The sequence below is a fragment of the Ceratina calcarata genome, unplaced genomic scaffold, assembly GCF_001652005.2.
Source record: "Ceratina calcarata isolate Rehan_Ccalc_2016 unplaced genomic scaffold, ASM165200v1 scaffold422.2, whole genome shotgun sequence".
Classification (NCBI taxonomy): Eukaryota; Metazoa; Arthropoda; class Insecta; order Hymenoptera; family Apidae; genus Ceratina; species Ceratina calcarata.
The window spans coordinates 904,981-922,884 of record NW_017165837.1 but is presented as its reverse complement, the minus strand read 5'-3'; the positions used below and the strand labels follow the sequence as shown (position 1 = coordinate 922,884).

Genomic DNA, 17,904 nt, shown 5'->3' with positions numbered 1-17,904 from the left:
AATAACGCATAATGCAATCCTTCCTTCAATGAATTAATACATAGTTCTGCAATATCCTGTTAATTAATTAGAGATTTGATAAGCTGTCAGTAGTCGTATTCACAGGAACAACCATTATTGCTGGAGGAATTGTTGGAGCAGGAAAAACGAGAGCAGGAGAAGCAGCAGCAGCAGCAACAGCAACAACAACAGCAGCAGCAACAGCAGCCGCCGCCGCCGCCGCAACAGCAGCAGCAGCAGCAGAGCGAGAATACGAGCGCCGGAGGACCACTTCTAAGTGACAGTGAGTTTGAACAAATTAAAGCAGATATTTTGGAATCTGCACCCCTTGCTTCTCCTCCACAAGGAATTACATCAGTACCTGGAGGAGTTCCTGTAATTAGGCCATCTTGTACATCAAGCCCACCATCCGCTCCAGGTACCAATTGGCAGCAGTCAGTACCAGACGCCACGAAAGTAGTCACTCAAGTGCCCAGACAACCAATCGCCACCCAGACACCGCCAGAACGTTAGTATATCAAAACACAGTTTGTAATGAAATAAAATTTGCTTGCAATATAGAAGTATTGTAAAATTCGTTGTATGATCCAGCGAGGGTAGCCACGTTCAACGTCTCCCAGATTCCTGCCCCACCCACGCCGCCGGATACCATTGCGAACGAACAGGACCGGCAAGTGCAACTGCAGTACGAGCAGTGGCTAAATCATCAGCGTCAAGTGTTGACACAGCAGTTGAAGTATTACGAAACTGAGGTACAAAAGCTGCGTAAAATACGAAAAGTAAGGATAGAATGTTTTTATGTTGCGGTGTTTTCGTTTTTGTAGCACTCTAAACGATTCGGGTATGCTACAGTTTAAACTCTCTCCTGTTTTTACAGTCCCTTAATAGCAAACAACGACAGCTGCGAAAGTCTGGGAACGAATTGACCGAGAACGACGCGGCCGAGTTGCAACGTATTTCCAGCGAGCAATCGATACTGCAGAAACATTTAGACGCGAGCCGTAAGCAAACCCGGCAACACGGCATGTTGATACAAGAATACCAAAGTAAACAGCAGCAGAGACAGCCTCAGCAACAAAACAGCGAACCATGTTCGCCGTTGATGTCTCCTTCTCAACATTCGCCAATGCACAGTCCCGCCGCGCTTGTTTCTCAAAGTCCGGGCCCTGGTAACGTTGCATCGAGCATGATACAACATTCACCGGCGACTCCCATTATTCAACACAGTCCTAATCCACCGTTGCTGCAACACAGTCCCGGTAATCCACAGTCGGGAAATCCGGGAACCATGTCGCCCCATAACATGCAACAATCGCCACGGATCGGCACTCCGCACTCGCAGAACGAGGAGAGTCCCTTCAGTCCTGGAGCGATGCCGTCGCCGGGAATGTGTGGCCCTTCGGCAACTCGTATGACGTCGCCGCAACATCGTGCGATTATTACTGGAAGACTCGCAACTAGTCCGGGTGCCTTCACTCCAGACACTAGAAGTACCCAACAAATTATCAATGATCAAGCAGTCAGAGTTCACGGTCTTACTCAACGTTTCGTCCGTCCACCCGCCATTGGAGATCCAGGACAACGACCCAGATTGCAGCTTCAAGGAGGAATCGTGTATGGTCAACGGTCTCCGCTTGGAAGCCCGCAGTCTAATCAACAGTCTCTGATGACTCAGCAACACCAGCAAATGCTCCAAAGGCAGCAAATTCTTCAACAACAGCAGCAGCAGCAACAACACGAGGCCACTGGGATTCTTCAAGATGGGCAGAACGCGATGACTCAGCGCACGTTGCAAATGGCGCAACAAAGGCAACAGATGCTTCAGCAGCAGCAACAGCAGCAAATAGCTCAACAACAGAGACAACAGTTTCTACAAATGCAGCAGCAGCAACAGCAACAACAACAGCAGCAGCAGCAGCAACATGTAATGCAAAAACCGCCGAGTTCTCCGATGGTGTCTCAACCTGCAAATTCCCCAAGTCCTCAGCTTCATCAACAGATGCAACAGACTTACGGGCAACCTCCGAGTTCTCCTATGCCTCGTAGTCCCATGGTTCAACAGACTATGGGTTCTCCTATGCTTCAGCAGCAGCTGAGTCAGACATCGCAACCACCCAGTCCAATGAACTCAAGAATGCATCCGCACCCGCCAAGTTCACCAATGATATCACAGTATCAACCACCGAGTCCGATGTCACGAAACCACCCTTCGACGTCGCCGATGCTCCAGCATCAGTTGAATAATGCGCATCATCCACCGCCGTCTCAACCGCCTAGCTCTCCCATGCCGCGCAGTCCTATGGTCGGTGGCTCGCCTATGCAGATGCAAAGAAGACAATCTACCGGGAACAGTCCAGCGATGCCAGATCGACCACAGAGCGTGGAAAATCCTGGAACTCCAAGAACACCGCACACTCCTCACACGCCTCACACTCCGCATAATTCTTACGCGACTCAGACATCGAACAATATGTCTGTACAAAGTGATCAACAGCAACAGATGCAACAACAGCATCAACATCAACAGTCTATCCAGCAGGAACAGGCGTCTACGACGACGGAGCATACGAATAGAGGAGGAGGAAACCCGCATAATCCTCTAAATCCATTACCTTTCGGACGGTTTGGTTACATCAAGCTTGGATTGAGGGGTGGTTCTCCTATGTGGTCTACTAAGGCAGAGACCAGCAAAGGGAAAACTTCTGAATCGCATCTTTTAAACATGGAGGAGAAACCAAACACGTCTGTGGTTGTGCACAGAAAAACTGGTATACCGCAGTCGAAGATTAACTCTCTGGTATGCGCAGATTATAATGATTTTGACGATGACTCGCACACACCACCTCAAACTCCACCGACCTCTATAGAGACTAAACAAGCTACTTCATTATCAGACAATGGACCCTTAACGTTGGGCAGTCCCAGTAACAAGTTGGAACCAATACCCGATACGACTGATTATGACGACGATAAAACTATCGTGAACACGGAAGTGACTTTGAGTTCCACAGCCCAGCGTGATAGTGACGATATTACCGTGATAGACCAATTTGGAGACTCAGAACTTGATATGATAACGGGGACGCTAGAAGGCGATATGCAAGAGGAATATGTACTTTTTGAGCCTGGCGTGGTTGTGGATTTGTCAGCAGATAGCAATGATTCCCTGTGTAATGCATTAGTCAACGAAGGGAGTCAAGGGCACGACTTAGTGCAAATATTGGAAATTGAAAATCCTGAATCTCAAACAGACGATCCGATATTGAGCGACGAGGACCTCGTGTCTTCTCATACAAGGAACAAAAAGGGCCTAAGGCTGGATATAATAAGAACCTTACAGTCTGGTAAGAGGCTAGTAGCAGTTACGGACACTCCGGAGTCACCGGATCAAGAAGAACTTCGTGTGGATCCATCGCCTGGATCGTACATAGACCAATCGCCCGAACAAGATCTCATGGTGTCTTTCGTTAACGAATCGGAAGTCGTGATCATCGATCCCAGTACAAAATCGCCTGAAGATAACTTGTCTAAAGAATCGTGCACGGAGGAAGTCGAGAAGACGGATACTGCTAGTGTTTCCGAGATGCCGAAAGAGAATACTATCTTGGAAAGTGCTGCTGAAGATGAATCAAAGACGCAAAAAGAATCAAAGCCGAGGAGTCCTACAACGTTTGTATTCTCCGAAAAAGTACTTTACAATCAAATTCCGCCGTCAAGCATGCATCATGCCAACATTGGTGTACCTTCTACGTGCAAATCCATAGTATCATTATCAATCTCTTCAAGTACAAACGTTAGTAATGGCAACACGGACACTGTTACTGGTACGTCCACTACTATATTAGTGGTAACGGACGCTACTAGTAAATCGACGCCAATTTTTACGACCCTGAGTATAACAAAAGAGACCGTTCCGTCTTCCTTCAATAATCAAAAGCAGTTACCATCGTCGATGGCGAGTATCGTAGCAGACGCTAAAATTGCTGCCAAGCTCAGTCAAACAGCATTGGAGAACATGGCCAGCTCTCAACAAAATGTGACGCAAGTAGAACCGTTACCTAAAATCAGTTTACCGAATTTGGAAGTTCCTAAGCCTCAGATAACGAGTTCGGATAAAGTCGTATCGTCAGTGCCTAAAATCCCGAATGAAATCACTAGTTTTATCCAAAATATAGCTCCGAGCACAGTAGAGACGACAAGCAGTCCTACGAAATTGATCTTGAGCGTTCAACCAACGTCAGTCACATTATCGACGCCAAAAATGTCGATACCAGAACTTCCTAACAAAGAAAACGAAAATAAATCTGTCGTGGTCACCAAGGAGAATCAGCCAGAAATATTGGAAAAAAATGTAAAGGTTCAAAATGAGAAGGACGAAACAGATCATTTAGCAAAAAATTCGGAGGAATCTGATACGGCGGATAGTTTGAGTGGAAACGTGGCCGCAAGCGTAACTTTGAGTCAAGAGTCAAATCTATCCGATGACAAGAAAAGCGACCCTTTGAATACCACTGACGAATTGGAAAGTATGCTCGAAGCGATTCATAATCCTGCAGAAAATACCATAAATAGAGATAATTCTCATACGGAGAGTAATAAATCAGACACGGCTTCTTCATTGAAAAGGATATCGCCAGTTACGGACGATTTGTCATTGGTAAATATTTTGGAGAACGATTCGGAACCGGTTGAAAATGAAAGTAAAGAAGAAAACGTAACGACGTCTGAAGCTCAGAAAATAAACAGTAAAGCGAAAGATATTGAGACTAGTATCGCAGACAACACTAATTCTAACATACCCCCGAAAGAAAAGAAACACAATGAATTGTGTACAGAAGTCGAAACGAGTAAGCCTTATGTCCAACATTGTCTCAATGAAGAAAAAGGTATGATGGAGGAATCATCGGACGATATATTGGATATGCTACAGAACATTATATCATCGAAGCCAGAAATGGCGAACAGCGACATGCTTCAAGAAGACAGATCAAGAAAATCGAGTATGATGTACGACCTACCAACACCTTTAGATACTCTGCCTCTAAACATTCTTCAAGACTCCTTAATGGATTTGGAGCAAGAACATTCCGACAATGAACATGTCTTACCGAACGAGAACAAACCACTAAAAGCGCAGAAAAGCAGTCCGCCACCTCCGGAGCCTACGCCTAAGAGGAACTCTCCGATCCCGCAGCCGAATACTCCTTTGGTTGTAAGTACTGTAGCGCAGTTACAGAAATGCACTACAACGGTACCTCATCTTTCTCCTCTGTCGAAACCTACAGAATTAACATCAAACGTCGCCAACGTGTCGCATCAGCTGAGAACATTATTATCTTCGCTACAAACTAATCATTCGCAAAATTGCACAACCGTAAGTCAAACCGCCATGATCACTATGGTGTCATCGGCGATTTCGGGTCCAAAAACGGGAAACATACTAACTACAATCAGCACATCCTCGCCAAATTCTGTAAATAATCTTCATAGTAACGCAAACGTTCGGCTGCAGTCCTCCATGATCACATCTCATCCGACGATCACGAGCAAACCTGATCTAGAGACGACGGCGACAGCGACGACGTCCACGTCGACGACCAGTTATACCCCACATACAAAAGAAAGTACAAATTCTACAGTAAGCGTTGTTTCTACTTTGTCTAAGGTCGCTCCATCGGAGTCGTTTTTACGAATCACTTCCAGTGGAGTACAATTGCAAGCTACTTCTACTAATAGCCTCTCCCTGCAAACGTCGTCTGTGATGAGCCCAAGACTATCGACACATTCGGGTATCTCGATTACTTCAAATGCGATGTTGAATGCGATGCTGGCTGGCACGAACTCTGCGAAACCTTCAATCGCTGGACATCGGACGAATACCGTTCCGACGCAGGCCAGCAATTTGTTGAGCTCGGTAATGGCAACTTCCGTGCAACGGACGCAGAGTCTTCAAGCTATCCTGCAAGTGAGTTCAGCCGCCTCCTCCTCGGCACCTTCTCGCGTGGTGGTGAACGCCACGTCAACGACAGTGACAACGTCGATGCAATGTGTTAGAACCATCGTACCTCCCATAGTGACCGCGAGTACCAACAGCATTAACGTTAGTACCAGCATATTGCAATCTACTTTGTCTCAAACACCTACACTTCTCCATTCTCAACTTACGTCTGGTTCCGGAAGTTATAAATCAACTACTCACTTACCGGTGGAGACTAAGAATGCTGATCTGACGCAGACTGCGCCGTCGAAAAAAGAGCCGGAAGAATCTAATTGCAAACCACAATCAGTACTAGAGAAACCGTCAACAGTTAGATCTGAGATAGAAATAAATAAAAGTTCAGCAGGTTCTCACAGAATGGAGGAATCTCAGAATGTATTATTAAAGCAATTGCTGCAGAATTCTGCATGTGCAACGACTACTCTATGCTCTGGTTCTTCGCAAGGTCCTAGTTTGCCTATAGTACCATCTTTAGAAGCGCAACTAGCGAGACCAGTACCGCCTACTCCATTTTCTGTTCTACCGCCTTTGGTCAACGAAGTGCCAGCACCTAAGACTACCGGTAATAAACAAGTCTTAAACAGGGAGACGTCGTTCTTGTCGCAGTCAGTAACACCTTTGAAAGTGCAAAGTCCACCGATTAAAGAAGAACCGCCGAAGCCACCTCCACCCTTAACAACTTCTGCACCGATCCTCTCTCAACAACGGGTTGATACATTTGTAAAGCAACAGATAACTACGCAACCTGCCAAGACCACTTTGACTCAAGCGAACCAACAACCAACGATGACGATTACTAAGCAAGTACCGCCGTCGCTCTCGGTCAAGACCACGGAAACAACGACCCCCATCGTGAAGCAAGAACCATCGACCATTAATCAACCACCGTCGAAACCAGCTAATGATATCATCGTCAATAGTACCGCGCCCATTCAGCAACAACAGTGTGTATCGACTCCCACGGCCGTGTCACGAGTGATACCACAAGCGAAACCAGTGATCACAACTGTGACTAGTAAATGTATACAGTCGACGACGCAAGTATCGAGTACCGTTCAAGCGACGCAGCAACAACCGCTGACGCCTATCACGGCAGCGCAGCCACCGCCACCACAGCAGACCCAAGTACAGACTCACCCCCAAATACCGGTCACCCAGAAAACGATCGCCTCGACCCAGCAGCAGCAGCAGCAACAACAACAACCCCCACAACATGTAAACACAATACCGCCATCAGTGCCTCATACGGTGTCTCACACGGTGGGCCACCAAGCCCAGGCGTCACAGGGTGCAAATGCACAACACACAGTGCCTTTAAGGGAAGTCAAAAATGAAGTTCTTGATGAAGTTCTATCTAGTGGTACACCTACCCAATTAACTGATACCAAAGACTTTCTTACTGCCAAAGAGGAGCTTATTGACGGATCGATTGACGACAAAACTGGTATGCAGCAAATTCTTAATTACAGATTTATTTTCGTTTATAATTTTTAAATGATTTTCAATAACTGATATTTTGTATAAAATAATATTTTATATCACTTAGTTAATTTGAAATTGAAAATGATATCAATATTAAAAAAAATTAGATTTACTGAAGTTTTCTGAAATTTGAATTGCACAGATCTCAAGAAGTTGAAAAGGCGACAATATCAACAAAAACGGAAGCAAAGTCAGGGAAAGGACCAGGCGACAGCACCGCAAAAGAAGCGTGCTAGAAAAATATCTCGCTTAGATGAGGATTATGACACGTTCATTGACAACTTAATGTCACAATTACGGCAACTTCAGCCAATGGCAGTATTAGAACCACTTTTAGGCAGAAATTACGGCGTGTGTCCTATCTTTGGTTCGGGAGATCTGACGAAAATCGGCAGTCAAAAAGATTACAACACGAGGACGGGAGACTTAGTCGGTTCTTATGGATCCGCTACATTGCCGGGTGTATCCGATCACTACAACACTCAACCGTTCGGCGAAATGGAACCCCTGCCACCTCAACAGCCTGTTTCTACTCAAAGAGGATTTTATGATCAAGAATTTCCACCTCTTAAATTGGACGATTGTAAGTATTCGCGCAGCAGAAATTTCAATGTGAAACTAATTATTAAGTATTAATATGTATTGATTTTTTAGCCGATGATAAAAAGGAGAATTCTTTATCAATGAACCGCGACGTCGACTCCCCGGACACGATAGTCAGTTCCTCCTCACCCGAGTGTGTTATCCCGGAATTTATACATCGATTCCCGGGATTAAGATTGATCGAGGAAGAGTCGGACGAGGAATCGGACTGGCTGAAACGAGTGTCACCCGTCATACCTTTAATTTCACCGATACCAATCAGATTAAAACCGACTTATGTCGGCAAAGACATTGCTAAACAAGATAAAGAGAATTTAGGAGTACCACGGTACGCATACACGTACGCTCATATATATTACATAGATTTTCTGGAATTATTGCACAGCCATTGATTATATAAATGATTTCCATAGGCTTGGAAAATCACCTCCAATAGCCTTGAGGGATGGCAATGTAACAGTTACATTGACTTTGAATAGTCAGGCTGCAGACGACATAATGGGAGTACTTAAGGATTTGGCTAATATCTTAAATATAGCTCCTCCCACTAGTTACCAGATAGTAGAACGTACTACTACTCCCCCTAGTCAGAAATTAGGTCTTTATAGAATCAAGGGAAAAGATGGTAAAGAGGGAGGTAGGTATATCAATCTAATAAGTAGAAACTAATAAAAAGTTTGTACGGATACGTGACGTTTTCGTGTTCAAATTTTCAGCCCCGATTGATATACAAAGTATTTTGAATGGCGCCGCTAAATTCTGTCGTCATTGCGATGTTGTGATATTGAATAGCTTAATAAGAAAGAAAGTATCCGATTTACCATTTTTAAGTAAAGAAGAGGCTGAGCCCGGCGATGAGTTATGTTTCTGTTCGGCAGCCTGTTATATGCAATTTGCTCTTATGCACAGAACACCTTCGAACACCCAAGACAAGGTAAAGATTATTGAAATATTACGAAATATACGACATTAATTTTCTGCTTTCGTTTGGTAATGAATGTTGTTTTTTGTTTAGGCTGCAATGATAGTTGATCACTTATGTCATAATAAAGTAGACAAGGTATTAGACGATGATTTCAAGAAAGGGAAAAAATATATGTTGAAACCTCCGGTTGATCATACCGAAAGTATAGAAATCGAACAGACAGAAAAGGAAACTGAGGTGAAGATTAAAATAGAGAACGAGGAACAAGACGTTCCTGAGGCGAAAGACGAAATGACAGAAGATAAACGGCCAAAGAAACATACGACCGAAGAATCCTCCATTGACTCGGCTGAGACGCAACAACCACCTTCGAAAGTATGGAGAGGTTTACGGTACAAGACGTGGTCTCTCGGCTCGATGCAACCTCAAACCAAGTACAAAAAACCAAATGATAAAGAAATCACAGAGGTACGGACGGAACTAATTTACTCTGTTAGTGCATTATAAATGATTGTATGTAAAATACTATTTCCTTTTCACAGATGCTCTTCCGCTTGGGGGTAACCGTGGTACCTGCCAAAACGGAAGACAGTCGACGGTGCATGTTTTGTCACAGTCAAGGTGATGGTACAGCCGATGGCCCCGCTAGACTACTTAATTTTGACGTTGACAAATGGGTGCATTTAAACTGCGCCCTTTGGTCAGAAGATGTGTACGAAACTGTAAATGGTGCCTTGATGAATCTTGATACTGCTTTGCAACATAGCCTTGTATTAAATTGTATCGTTTGTGAGAAACCGGGGGCTACCGTAAAATGTTTTAAAATGCGCTGTACCAACGTATACCATCTTGGCTGCGCTGTTAAAGATGGCTGTGTTTTTTATAAGAATAAGGTAAGCATCGACGATATACGTGAACGACATGTTTTAATAGTTTTACATTTAATGAAACGCATAAAATTCATGGGCCGTTAATGTTACTTTCAGAGTACCTACTGCGCTCAGCATGTGCAAAAAAACGAGAAAGATAATGAACTGACCACGCTTTCCGTCTACCGAAGGGTTTACGTGAACCGTGACGAGAATAGACAAGTCGCAGCTGTGATGCATCACTCGGAACATAATCACCTGCTGAGAGTCGGAAGTCTGATATTTTTAAGCGTCGGGCAACTGCTTCCGCATCAACTCACCAATTTTCACACACCGAACTACATATACCCCGTCGGATACAAAATCGTCAGGTTTTATTGGAGCATGAGGCGGCCGAACAAACGCTGCCGGTACGTGTGTTCCATCCACGACGTTTCCGGTCGCCCCGAGTTTCGCGTCTTGGTACAAGAACCTTTACAAGAAGACGTCGAACTACGAGACGCGACTCCTCGCGCTGTGTGGAGCAGAATCCTCGAACCACTCGCCGAACTTAGAAAAACAACACATAGCGTTCAACTGTTCCCGCGTTACGTTTCCGGCGAAGATCTGTTCGGACTGACAGAGCCGGCGGTTGTTCGTGTTCTAGAAAGTCTTCCAGGCATCGAGACTCTGACCGATTACAGATTTAAATACGGTCGAAATCCTCTATTAGAATTACCGTTAGCGATTAATCCTACCGGCAGTGCGAGAACAGAAGCTCGTTTACGGAATCAACTACCCTGGAAAAGGCCGCACACGCAGCGGACAGGCAACTCTGCTCGGGCGGCCTTCGCTCCGACCGCGACCGTTGCAGGCGAAGTAGCGTGTCCCTATTCGAAACAATTTGTCCATTCTAAAAGCTCGCAGTACAAGAAGATGAAGCAGGAGTGGCGGAATAACGTATACCTAGCGCGCTCCAAGATACAAGGTCTGGGGCTGTACGCTGCGCGCGATCTGGAGAAACACACAATGGTCATTGAGTACATTGGGGAGATCATCCGTACTGAATTGGCCGAAACCAGGGAGAAGCAATACGAAGCAAGGGTACATTTCTTGTGTTGCCGATATTTATTACGTTGCGATTTTGAAAGAACGAAATTATGAATGATATTTTTGTTACAGAATCGTGGTATTTATATGTTCCGCTTGGACGAAGAGAGAGTGGTCGATGCGACTTTGTGTGGGGGTCTGGCAAGGTACATCAACCACTCTTGTAACCCGAATTGTGTCGCTGAAATCGTTGAGGTTGAACGTGATCTTAGAATCATAATCTTTGCGAAGCGGAGAATCTCACGTGGCGAGGAGGTACGTTATCTTGTTTTAGTTCAATACTCCTCTGCATCGTAATTTATTCGAAATAATCATTTACACAATAACTCGTTGCTTCGCAGCTGGCATACGATTACAAATTTGACATTGAAGATGACCAGCACAAGATAGCATGCGCATGTGGCGCGCCTAACTGCCGCAAGTGGATGAACTAAAGAGCTCGATCCACCGTTGTTATTGTTACTACGTTATTGGGTAGGTTTTACATGAAGAAAAGAATTATATATATATAAATATATAAATATATATGATAAACACATTATTTAATTTGTAAAGTGCCATTGCAGTTTGACTAATTGATTCATAGTGAAGTTGGTGCTATGCCATCACAACATTCCTCCAAAGTTGTACAATATTAGTTTTACTTTACAAAACATAGAGACATTGAATCGCTTGTATATTACGGACACTCTTTGAGGACACGACACGGAGTAATTGCAAAAAAAAATATAACAAATTTTATGGGTCGTGTGTATGTATACAGAAAGTTTGTATCTTTGTATGTTGAATAGTGTCAACGTCCGGTTGATCGATATTGTAATATAAATCGTTTAATAATTATTATTACATTGCACTGTATTTGTACATACGTAGAGGTCCATGTTATTTTGAATCACCAGAAGATGAATTATGTAAAGTAACAGTATCTAATTTAGAATTATATACAATTATATCTATTTCATTATATGATAATAAATCCGTACAAAATCTACTGATCTATTTCGTTTTTGTATATCCTTTTTTTTTTCTCGTATAATTCGATTTGTCAACGCTTCGTGTGTATGTAAATAAATGATATTCGCCTTTGGAGCCTTTTTGCCGTGAATAGATGCTATTGCGTGAATTGCGAATTTACCAAACGTCAGAAATACGAAAGTGGTCACGTCTTTGTTGTTAAATAAACTTTCTTTGGTCACACACGATTTGTAAATGAATCGCAGATTTATATATTCTTAAAAATGTTACAATTGCATAATGAAACTTAAAGCGAAACTTGTTTTTTACAAACACTTGTAAGCAAAATCAATTTTTGAAGTGCGATTTTATAGCCGAAACTTACCTTTTCATATTCGATCGGTTCGACTTGTATGAAAACGGCAGATGTAAAGAAACAATGATTTCTATAGGTGAGAGTGAAACAATAACATAAAAACGAGATCATGTTCACAATTTTATTTTTATAACTGTAAAATAATATTTACAAATGAATATATATCGCATGTACACAAAGTACACAGTCGTTTTTCCAAGTTTCGGTAGTTAGTATAATAAAAGAATACGACAAACGCTAAAATAATATTTACATGAGTATTCTCGATTCTATGTGTGTGTCGCAAGTAATTTATACAGAACAAGTATATCTCCGACGAAGTCTTTGAAATGTTTAATTCTGTTTAATTGGATAAGAGAGGAGAAGACGCGAGAAATACTTTCCGCATCCGTGGGAACGTAATGCGGACGCATTTGTATGAACGCTTGGGGGGTAAAACAAAGTGAAAGGGATGGCGCGATTACGCAGATCGTAAAAATATGCAATAATGCAAATGAAAAGCGAGTAATAGTGTGATCGGTGAAAAAATTATACGAACGTAAATGCGAAGAAGTAATACATCGTGAGGGAAATGTATTTTAAATGCAATTCTTTGGCATTTATGCACGTTACAATTGTAAGGCGGTCTAAAACGTTACAACACCGTGTGTAATCTATGTACAGTTTTAAAAAAGTAACTATCACTTTAAGCGTAAAAGTAAGTATGGAGACAAGGTACGACGCTTACAAAAAACCACTTGCGTATACTACTTATATGTATATTCGACGATTTGGACAACAATATATTGTAAACATTTCGCTATATATAATATATATAAACCGGCTTTCATCTTCCGCAGATTTTGTAAATTGATACTGATCGGTATGCTGCGCGGCTGAACGTATACTCTGAGTGTATATTGTATATTGTTTCTAACGCGATGATAAAATCTAGCGAGGATTTTTCGAGTATTTAATCTTTAAAAGAAAAAGAATTAATAGAAATAAAACGAGGAGAAGTTTCACCGTGTTCAGTGTAATTTTTTGTTGTCAAAGTACGTAGTACATTTATAATAGCAAATGGTTGTCGATATCGTGTTTATTAAATTTCGTAGCTGATTAGAATGATTGTGTAACAAGTCTTATTCGCTTTCTCATTTCTTAACGTCGCATTAAGTTTTCCCTGAAGAAGGATTTCTGTCAAACGTTGCTTATACCGTTTAGACTGTTTCCGCAACATCTGTCCCCTTTTCGGGTCATCGCGAAGAAATCAGTTAACAAACTTCGTTTAGGTAAGGACTCGATCAAGGTGACAATTAGTACCAGTTTGTAATTAAATCCTGAGGTATGTCTTAATTTTAGATATTAAGTTGTAATAAAAATTTTTGATGATATAATCAGAGCGATGGCTTTCTGTCTCTTCCATGGAACTTCTTACTTAAATATTAAATATTTTACCCTACGACGCAACGGAAATAAAATAATAATTTACTATTAAAATCTCGTTCTTCAATGAGTTTTCTAATAATTAAAAAAATAATTTGCCGGAATCAGTAATTAATATTTTCACATGACTTCTCGACGTTGGTCTCACACATCCGATTTATTCGAAGATGGTTTTTCATGCAAAATAAAACTCGGTTTTTCGCAATGAAAAAAAATAGGTGCTTACCCGGTGCGACAGACGGGAACACGTTCGTTCCATCATCGACGAACTTTCGTCTGGGACAAAGAGAAGTGAAAAACTTAAGCGTTACAACTTCTGTGTCGGTCGAAACATATGACGATGGTCTGCTGTCTTCATTCACGATGACACTGGCTCAATCCTGTTGCATGCAATAAATTAATAGAATCATTAAATAAATGTCGAACAAAGTATACGATACGAGTGAGGCTCTAGTTCACGTGTGAAGAAATCGAAATTAGCAACCGAATAATGAAGAAAAATTCGAATCAATAATAAAAGTGTACCGTCGAGGATCATTTCGTGTAACTCAGAATTAAATCCATAGCCAATATGATTAAATCTATTCACAAGGCATTAAGAAGCGTATACAAAGCCCTACATGCAATTTTCTAACTCCGTTTTATCCCAAATAAGAAATAAATAAAATAGAATATTGTTTATTAAAGAAATAATTCATAAGTGCATGCTAGAAATGCAGTGTTTAAAGTAAGGACGCATGCAATTTAAACGAAGAATGGGGGGATGCATGCGTATCACAAACGATACTGGAGATTACCTACTAATATATTTGAGATTCTGGGATTTGCATATGAAAGTTTCGAATCTATATTAATTTGGAAACTGTTTATTGCCATTAGCTTTATATAGTTTATAATAATCGTTATATTATCCACATATAATACATTTTTATGTACAAGGGGTCTAGTGTACACTATGATTAGATGTAGTGAACGATTTTATCCTTCTCGAGAACGATACAAAAAGACTGTTATCTAATAAATAGTAAAACGGATAATCAAAATGTTCTATCTACAATCAAAATACAAAAGTAACGAAATAGAGTTTCGTCTTTACTGACTTCTATGCTTAAGAGTTAATGCGTTACTCGTATGTATGCGAATATTGAATAGTAACATGATTTACAGGAACCGTATCTAAAAAAGAAAAAACGAATGCTAAACTCGACTATCCGATGAACAGAATCGTTTTGGTGTTCTACAAGATGAAAGAGATGTCCCTGGAATGTTTGTCAATCATATTATGAATATTATTCAGCAAGAAATCAGCTACCATTTTTCATTGAACGTAATCAAAATTGTATTTTGATTTCTCTTTTCCTCCAACTCAAAAGTAAAAAATTAGTAGATCCTAATACTGCTTCTTTGAGATTAGATTATAGTATCGCTTTATTAAATTTAGGACGTGTACCAGCATAAAATAATTACGTAACACTTGGTAGTACCTTTGTTCCATTAATAGCAAATCAATCCTCCAACATTCTTTTTACCTAGTCATAATTAACAAATACAATAACGTCAATAAGGATCGCGTTCGTGTTATTAGCCTAAAACAAATCATTTCGAACTGTTAAATAAATTAGTAATAATTAGCACCAACGAAATAATTTAATCAGTATCATTAAATGTACGACAACAAAACTGGGAATAGAAGCACTCAATCTGTTACGTAATGCTTTCTATGCGAGAACGATCGTGTGTATACATATACATATATTCGTATATATGTACACGGTATATACATACATGTATATATATAAATACGGTACTGTATAGTTTGCATTTAAAAAGGCTAGAATAATTTCGATAAGTCGCTACTGTTTATCCACCTAAACGTAAAGTTGGAACAATGATTAGAATAATGTGAGGCCCTACGTTAGTCCTTATACTTGCGATGGTTCAATCGAATAGGTACCGAGCAACGAAAGAATCGATTTCTCATTTTTTCATCCCCTCTCTCTCTTCCTTTTTATCCATCGCCCTCGTCTAAATTATCGGAATGATCTCCTTAACCAATACGTAAATATAAAATCACAAAGAGCAATAACGCGATCACAGAAAAAAAACGCATGCACGATGGTCCTCCTCGTACGATACATATATTATATAATTATAATATATCATCTCGAAGCGACACATGACAAAATCGTGGAACGCGAATGAAAATGCAATTATTCTCGAGGAATCGCACGAAATTACAAAAATATATGGTAGATTTACGCGGTGCAAAATGAGGCTCGATAGTAGACAATTTTCGTCGCAAACTGAAAAAGTTTGTAATCAGAACACGCGTCTCTCTAATTAATTTATCTTTTTTATTATCCAGTCTTAAATTGCTCAACGTGCCGGCGCGGGCGCGGCGTTCCTTCACCTTCGCGTTCAGCGCAATCACATTCGTTGCAATCAACAATAAATCCGAAACGCGAGAAACCGCGACGTCTTAACATCGTTCAACAAGTACCTCCGTCACAACGAAACGTTTCTGCGTGACGTATCTCGATTAAACTCGTTTATATAGAAAAAATAAATAATTCTATTCAACGTTTTAAATAAATAGTCAACAATGCGTGCTAGAATACCTTGAAATTTCGCGAAATGTACCCATCCTTGACATTAATGATCTATAAAAATCGTGATGTATTCCTGGTCGGTGATAAAAAAAGGTCTAGGTTCTTAGACGGTGAATGAAAATTAATAAATCGGAAATCGTTACATCTTACGTAAAGTAAGTAACACAACAAAACCAGCAGAAACCAGAAAAAAAAGAAAGAAATGCTCCAGTCACCAATATAATATTTTTTAAAACCAGCGAAAGAAGCGATTACTTTACGTCACCTGTTACCGATGATAAATATATAGTTAAATGTTTGTTAGCAGCGAACTGAAAGCGGAAAGCATGAGTAGATGCTCGAATAAGGTACTTTTTCATTTCACACGAAGACAGACACAGTTCGGTATAGCAACAAAGTATATACCGTACGATTCGTTTTCTTAATCTCAATATGAACTGCAATCTCGTTTAACAATCTTGGTTCTATATAAATATGATTTTAATGCTGAAGAACTCGATTGAGATGCACGATAAATTTTAAGAAACAACGATTCGTATTCGTACCTACGCTCCACTGTCTTTTATACAGATGGTATTAAATTCACATTAATTGAACGGTGTGGTTACGCTATATAACTATATGTGTCTACTTTCCAAGATAACATTCGAACACCGTCTCTCCTTTATTTTCTTCATAATTTTCATTTACCGGCCATTAACGCATTGTTCTATACGTAACTGGTCTTATCTTCAATCAAGGCACGAGTCTTGAATCGAGCCTTGCCAAGTCTTTGTCAACGCTTTAAGAATCTACTCGGATAATAAATAGCGAACCATTTACATTATTACTGACTTAGGTGCGAACCCCAACCCAATCACCAATTCATTGACTGGCCTCGAACCAGCGCTTAGAACAGCAGCTTTCTTACATTCGGGTACACACTCGCGACAACTTATCAGTGACAGCGCGATACTTGAGCAACAGCGAATTAATCACTCCGGGAACAGAGAAGAGAAACACGTAAAAAAGTTGAATCAGGAAGATCGAAGTCGCTGCTGTAGCGAAGCGCCGTACGAATGCGTTAGCACTACCGGTTGTTCTTAGTCCTTTCCATTAATCAATGATACCGCTGATAATTTTACGATTAAATATAGTAAAAGAGAATGCGGTGAGTACACGGGCGTACGGTAAAAGTACTGTACTTAACAAGTGTGATGCGTCGGATACATCGTTAGATAATTTTTCTTTAATCATTCTCTTCGGTGTTTCAGCTGTTGGAGGTTCTGACTGCGTGAACGCAGGTCAGACTAGACCACACATGCTGAAAATACACCCATCACACGTCAACCAATGTCCCCGCCGTAGTCCTGACCGTTTAGCAGATTACGGTTGTAAATGGCAGCCCTGTAACTGTACCTATTTATGGCTGGCCGATCTGGAACGGGCGGAGGGACCAGAGACACGTCCGAATTCAGTAGGGCACCGCTTCCTTCGTCCACCTCGCCGATGCTGCTCTCAACCAGCGACGGCTCTACTTCCGTAAACGCCAATCTCGATCGTAACAAATATGCATATGTCTTGTACCTCTTCAA

General features: G+C 41.3%; 2 protein-coding genes across 18 annotated transcripts in view; one reads left to right on the top strand and one right to left on the bottom strand.

Moving 5' to 3' along the window:
• The window catches only part of LOC108626613 (histone-lysine N-methyltransferase 2C), a 27,360-nt gene extending 13,688 nt beyond the window's left edge, over positions 1–13,672 (top strand). For 6 of the 14 annotated variants that reach the window (XM_026814963.1, XM_026814966.1, XM_026814965.1 and 3 more), the window contains 13 exons: positions 94–283; positions 347–508; positions 592–779; positions 878–7,442; positions 7,623–8,063; positions 8,135–8,411; positions 8,497–8,720; positions 8,800–9,017; positions 9,099–9,476; positions 9,551–9,901; positions 9,995–10,960; positions 11,039–11,221; positions 11,308–13,672. In XM_026814963.1, coding sequence (XP_026670764.1) covers positions 94–283; positions 347–508; positions 592–779; positions 878–7,442; positions 7,623–8,063; positions 8,135–8,411; positions 8,497–8,720; positions 8,800–9,017; positions 9,099–9,476; positions 9,551–9,901; positions 9,995–10,960; positions 11,039–11,221; positions 11,308–11,400 — 10,236 coding nt within the window. In that variant the 3' untranslated portion in view covers positions 11,401–13,672. Of the gene's footprint in view, positions 1–93; positions 509–591; positions 780–877; positions 7,443–7,622; positions 8,064–8,134; positions 8,412–8,496; positions 8,721–8,799; positions 9,018–9,098; positions 9,477–9,550; positions 9,902–9,994; positions 10,961–11,038; positions 11,222–11,307 lie in introns of all 14 variants that reach the window. The other 8 variants (XM_026814959.1, XM_026814958.1, XM_026814969.1 and 5 more) reach the window with 5 other exon arrangements.
• Positions 12,404–17,904, bottom strand: part of Efa6 (Exchange factor for Arf 6) — a 49,615-nt gene continuing 44,114 nt past the window's right edge. For 2 of the 4 annotated variants that reach the window (XM_018027361.2, XM_018027362.2), the window contains exon 13: positions 12,404–17,904. In XM_018027361.2, the coding sequence (XP_017882850.1) occupies positions 17,656–17,904 (249 nt within the window). In that variant the 3' untranslated portion in view covers positions 12,404–17,655. The other 2 variants (XM_018027364.2, XM_018027363.2) reach the window with 2 other exon arrangements.